The 6,135-nt window shown below is 37.4% G+C and overlaps 2 protein-coding genes across 2 annotated transcripts; one reads left to right on the forward strand and one right to left on the reverse strand.

The window, feature by feature from the left end:
• Window positions 1–558: 558 nt before the first annotated feature.
• LOC116182145 (putative nuclease HARBI1) lies at window positions 559–2,061 on the forward strand. The gene is made up of 4 exons (XM_031502644.1): window positions 559–933; window positions 985–1,131; window positions 1,179–1,446; window positions 1,500–2,061. The coding sequence occupies exons 1-4, from the start codon at window positions 737–739 to the stop codon at window positions 2,046–2,048; spliced, it is 1,161 nt and encodes a 386-aa protein (XP_031358504.1). The 5' UTR covers window positions 559–736; the 3' UTR covers window positions 2,049–2,061.
• A 52-nt stretch (window positions 2,062–2,113) lies between these two features.
• LOC116182147 lies at window positions 2,114–3,381 on the reverse strand. Its single transcript, XM_031502645.1, has 5 exons — window positions 3,123–3,381; window positions 2,863–3,072; window positions 2,559–2,818; window positions 2,375–2,510; window positions 2,114–2,322 (listed from the first exon to the last, which is right to left on the reverse strand). Exons 1-5 carry the CDS (start codon window positions 3,223–3,225, stop codon window positions 2,177–2,179), a joined length of 855 nt encoding a protein of 284 aa, XP_031358505.1. The 5' UTR covers window positions 3,226–3,381; the 3' UTR covers window positions 2,114–2,176.
• Window positions 3,382–6,135: the final 2,754 nt, after the last annotated feature.

A 6,135-nucleotide genomic window follows, 5' to 3' on the forward strand; every position in this document is an offset into this window, starting at 1 on the left:
CGTTCTCGTTTCCTATATTTTCGCCTAAGATGTAGTGATATCAGTAAATTGCGGCGCCTATGTCTTTCACTAATCATAATGGCAATGCTTCTCGCGCGTCGTTCAGAATCAAACTAAAATGGTGCCTGCCCGAGCGTTGACCGAACCTTCTTCGTTTTACCGGGTGCCGGATCCGGTGACGGCAAATGCCGGTATGTGTGCATATTCCTTCCGGTCCGGCGCCGGAACCGGCTCCGGTTTTGCCGGTGTGTGTGAAAGCACCCTTACTATAGCAACAAACTTCGCAGTAAGTGGACCGCCGGCCGGTAAAAAAAGGTTAAAACAAAAACCGCAATATGAATGCACGATAAGATTTACTCGAACCTGCAATTGCACCGAGGTTAAAACCGATCGCTCGAAGGTTTACGATGTGTATAATCTTAGTTGTTCATGTAAAATGGCATCTCATCTGAATTAAAAACAAAATGCGATCGCGTTGGTAACGATGTACTCCGAGAGTGTCCAATGGTTGATTGGTGGTTAAATTTCCTTGAGCTTACTATCGGGTACGGTCGAAAATTTACTGACAGTATTGTGTGCAATCGAAGTAAAGTAAATGAAGTAAAGCGGTCTAAAATTATTTTTTACTCTCAGTAAAATAAGTTTTCGACCGTTGTGTGAGTAACATGAGTAAAAGATGACGTAACCACATAACCGCACTGATTGTGACATAACCTAAGACTTCAAACGAAAAATCATGACCAATATAAGTATAAACGATACTGTTGCAATTTATCAACTACTACAAGAAATTTTTGATAGTAGCAGTTCGGAGGAAGAAGAATTTTTTGCAGTTGTTACTCCGAAGAAGAAGGTACCTTTAGCACGAATAAATAATTATGTGGAGAATGTTGTGCATTTATACTCCAATGATCAATTCCAATCACATTTTAGGTATATAATATTATTAGGTTATGTTAATATTTGTACATATACCTATTTCAGACTGCAGCGAAACACCTTTGAATTTATTTTAAACATAATTGGCCCTGAAATTAGCAAACATGTTGTTTCTCCTGGTCGACCCAGTATATCAGCTGAGAAGCAACTATTGATTGCCTTGTGGATTCTTGGCACACCTGATTCTTATCGGTACGTATATACATTAGTGTAGGTGATGTGTAACTGTATACATGTAGGTCTGTCTGTGATCGCTTTGGCGTAGGTAAAGCCACAGGAGTTATGGCTGTACGTAAAGTGGTCGAGGTGTTATATAGTAAGGTAAAGGTGTTCATCAAGTGGCCAAGAATTGCAAGAATGCAAGAGAGTGCTCGCGCTTTTAAAGTTGTTGCTGGGTTCCCAAATGTTATTGGAGCTATCGATGGGACCCATATTTCGATTACTGCCCCTACTGAACATCCTGAGGCCTACGTTAACAGAAAGGGAATACATTCCATACAATTGCAGGTTTTGTAATATGCATTTGTGATATATATATATTTACATATAATTGATTACAGGTTGTTAGTGATGAAAAAGGGAAGTTCATACACTGTTACACTGGACACCCAGGATCGGTCCACGACCAGAGGGTTTTTGCAAGTTCAGAGGTGTCACATTTTTTAAATGACTCTGAAAAATTTCCAAATGACTATCATTTGTTGGGAGACGCAGCGTACGCTATCCGTAAGAATTTAATGGTTCCGTACAAAGATAATGGCCACTTAACTGAAAGACAACATAATTACAACAAGTGCCATTCAAGCACACGAATGGCTGTTGAAAGGGCCATTGGTCTCTTAAAGGGTCGTATGAGACGCTTGCTTGATAATTTGCCCATGACGAGAGGCGACTTAATTCCAAAGTATATTGTAGCATGCTGCATTATACATAATATATGTTTATTGCGACAAGATCAATTTACACCTATAGCGATTGACTTGCATCGTGTACCTGAGGTGGTTGTACCACTACCACATAATGTGCAAGCTGATGACAGAAACGTTGCCATAGCATGTCAGAAAAGAAACTTAACTGCCGAAGAACTTCCTTTACAAGAGGAATTTTAATTTCTTAATAGATTGTTATCATTATTTTATAAACAAATACATAACTTACATTATATTAAAACAAAACTAATGTATATTTTTTTATACTATAATACACTATTGCAACTTACATTATGATGATATTAAAATCAATCAGGATTTTTTTTTACACTATCTACTAAGCTTCTTAATAACTCCATTGCCTCTGATCGTTGTGACATTCGTTCATCGTGATGCCTCTGGCGATCCTCTCGAATTTTTGCTAGAAGATCAACCACCCTCTTGGATTTGACGTCTAAAAAGTATTACATCTTAAAACTTTTAATTTATATGCAATAGGTGCTTACTTTGTGGTAGAGGTGATTGTACAGGTTCTGGTGTAGAAAATGATGTACTTTGGAATACATTTTCTTTACCACCATCTGAAGACGCTGTTGCAACTGGTTCTACCCAAGGTTTATTGCTGAATAATTCATCCATTTTCTACAAGTTTATATTTACAAAGAGGTGCTTATTATAACATCACTTTACCTCTGTATAAATCCATTCCCTGCGTTCGTTACCTGAAGCGTTATTGTGGTCTTTTATTTTTTTATACTGTCGCTTCAGTGTCGCTAGTTTGGTGCGACATTGTGTCCCACTTACTTTATATCCATGGGAATTTATTATTCTAGCAATATCGTCCCAAAATGGTTTTGGCTTCACTTTTCCCCTTAAAAGCTGGTCACATTTCTCATAATATGTATCTAATAATAATAGAATAGCTTCGTGTGGCCAGCGGCCTAAATATTCTGAAATATATGTTTTAAATACTTAAATATGTATTGCACCTTACCTTCACTATTGTCAGAATTATCGCTTAGCGGTGACAATGGCTGATTTTCATCGTTTGGTAGCTCTTGATTTTCGTCAACTACATTAGGAGTTGGGTTAATAGAAGTACCAGGTTGACAAATATTAACCACATTTGGAGAAGCACTCGGGGTTTTGTTTACCTTTTGGTTGCAGATAGCATGCCTCAACAATGCTGAAGCAAATGTTAAATCTAAAACAAATTAAGAAATTTTAGTGTTCATTATACTTTTTCAACATCACCATTAAGAGCTCTTGCGTGGTCTTGAGAGCTAAGCAAAACCGTATATTCTTTATTTTCATTGTCTACTAAAATTAATTCCTTAACCTCCGTGCTCACCGCCATGTTTAAATGTCAAAATCAGCTGTTCACTCGTTTACTTCAGTTTTACTCACGTTTTACCACCTATTTTCCAGAAGCAATTTCAGTAAATTGAGTAAGACCAGGCGCATGCGCAGTCGCAATAATTATTGCTACTGAAGTAAACCAGTAGTAAACGAAGTAAATTTATAACCGCATATTTGTGCAATTGCAGTATTCATAGCAATCTGAGTAAATTTTCGACCGCCCCGAAGTTGGCTACTACACTGTGATAATCCTGATCCACCCTTATGGTTAGGCAACACACCTTTACATCGAAAACAAAAATATGATATGCTGTATACCGGGTGGTGCCTAGCACGACGCAGCATAGGGTTTTCAATAGTAATTTCTTTATAGTTATTTATGGTTATTTACTAGCTCCCCTAGTTATTTTAGAGCAAAAATCTAAATACGCATTTTTTTAGAGAAAAAAATACTGCATCTGTTCATACTATTAGTTATAATTTTCCGTTTTTCAAAGTCGTAGAAATCGACAAATTAAAAAGGTTCATTTTACAATAAATCAAATATGCCTTGGAATTTCCTAAAAAAAATCACGTTTCATTATTTGCCTTTGACGTATATTAAATTTATACTTGTTTATAAATTAGTTAAAGAACTGCAAGAACAATAACGTTCAAAATGTCCGTCAAAACCATCAGGAAAACGACAATACATTCAACGTTTTGGCTGCAGTAGCGGAAAATCCGAATATAAGTTTAAGAACAATTCTTCTTCAAATCAGTTTTTTTTCTTCGTTTATGTAGGTACTCTGGTTCGAAAAATGATAAACAAATAGTATCTGATGCAGATGCAGCATACATTCTCTAAAAAAACATTACCCTAAGATGCCCACAAAACGGTAACGGCACGAATTGACGCGCGCGATATATCGCGCCGCATCCGCTGAGTGCTCGCCCACTACGCCGCAATCTTGCGAATCTGTTTAGATTAATATTCCGTGTTGCCAGATCGACTTTAGTCAGTTGGTGCTGTAAGCTTTGAAGTGATGGATCGAAGGAAATTAATTTTATTAGCGATGGTTTTACGTAGGCGCCGAAGAAGGCAAGCTAGACTCAAAGGCCATATTGAGTCCATCCTATTTTGAGGGTCAGATATGTGGAAGGGGCGTTTTATCAGGGGCTCGGACCGGACCGAAAAAGAACCGAAAACCGGACCGAAACCAGTATTTTTTTCTGGACCGAAAACCGAACCGAAACCATTATTCCTTCAGAAATGGAAACGTATTGAGAACCGGAACCCATATTACTTTTTTCGGTTCTTTTCGGTTTTTTACAGTTCTTAACAGATGATTGAAAGTTGAAGGACGCACCGGCAACCACGTCCTGAAAATTGATAAAATATTACCCTATGATTGCCATCGATGGATTATAAATTTTTAATAAGGTGTGGAAATTGAAGGCATTACGGGTGGCGGTGGCGCCAATTTAGCCAGTAGGTACTTAAAAAAAAATAAAAAAGGAGGGGCAAGGTTTTAGAAAATAAAACTTTCTGTTTTTTAGTAATAAATTAAGTGTAAACACATATTTCCCTCTTCATCCTTTATTCCCCTTGTCGTTATAGTTTAGCTACTCTGACGATACGTCACGTTTTGGTATTCATGACTTTTCTTCACACCTATTAATTAACAAATCACGTTGTTATAATGAATTTTTTTAATGCCATACTTTCTGAAAAACTAGAACCGAAAATAACCGTTATGGACCGAAGAAAACGCGCAGAACCGAACCGTTATTTCTTTTTAGAACCGAAACCGGACCGGAACCGTTATGGATATTTTCGCTTAAATATAAACAGAACCGGAACCGATATTTCATTTGGGTCCGGATCCCTGCGTTTTATACATTATTTATAGACAGCACGCACCAAATGACAACACAGTACTAAATATATCGTTGACAATTTCGACATGTCGGCTAGAAATCATTTAACCCTATTGGCGTTCAAAAGTCGGGCGACACGAATTTGCGCGCTTTTTGACAGCCAAATCGCGGGTGTGTGCGGTAACGTCCGGCCGCGACGGTTTTAAATATCGTCGCGACATTTTTTAACCAATGGGCGACCACTGCATTTATGATATGACAAATTTATGAATTTTGGTCGTTGCGATATCGAGTACGATTTATCGCGCGCGTCAAATCGTGCCGTTACCGTCCTGTGGGCAAACGCCCTAAGATGCCTTTTATTGCGTCGGTTAGTTGAAACAGAATTAAATATGAAAATCGTTCGACGTCAAACAAGATAACCTATTGTAGATGCGATGCGCTTCTAGTTTGTTGAAAGATTCCAAAGCATCACTGATTTATAAAAAATGTAATTTTTTATTTTCTCGATTTCTACGGTTTTGAAAAATGGAAAATTATAACTAATAGTCTGAACAGATGCAGTATTTTTTTCTCTAAAAAAACGTATTTAGACTTTTGCTCTAAAATAATTTGGGGAGCTAGTAATTGACTAGGTATAAAGAAATTATCATGTAATTCCTATGCTGCGTTGTGCTAGGCACCACCCTGTATAACCAATCGACCGTTTTGCGCAGATGCCGAATACTACGGGATTTTCGTAATGAAACTAGGGAAATGTTCTGTGAGGGAAATGAATATGGCGACGAGGTCGACGGAAGGCACAGGCTTTTCCGTTTTTTTTTATTCTTGATTATTTTTTGTGGTGGTGTTCTGAAGGTGAAGGTATATTTACAGGTAGTAAAACTAGTAACCATTTTATTTTTTCTTGTACTAGCTATTTAATCATTGAATTTCTTGCCACAATTTGATATTATTTACATTTTGCTGATTTTGCATAAACTACGTATCTGAATCATGGCGTACTCCATGCCTTTGTTTTGAGTAAGTACCGTTAAATGAATCATGT

Source organism: Photinus pyralis, unplaced genomic scaffold (assembly GCF_008802855.1).
Source record: "Photinus pyralis isolate 1611_PpyrPB1 unplaced genomic scaffold, Ppyr1.3 Ppyr1.4_unclustered_Scaffold3986, whole genome shotgun sequence".
NCBI lineage: Eukaryota > Metazoa > Arthropoda > Insecta > Coleoptera > Lampyridae > Photinus > Photinus pyralis.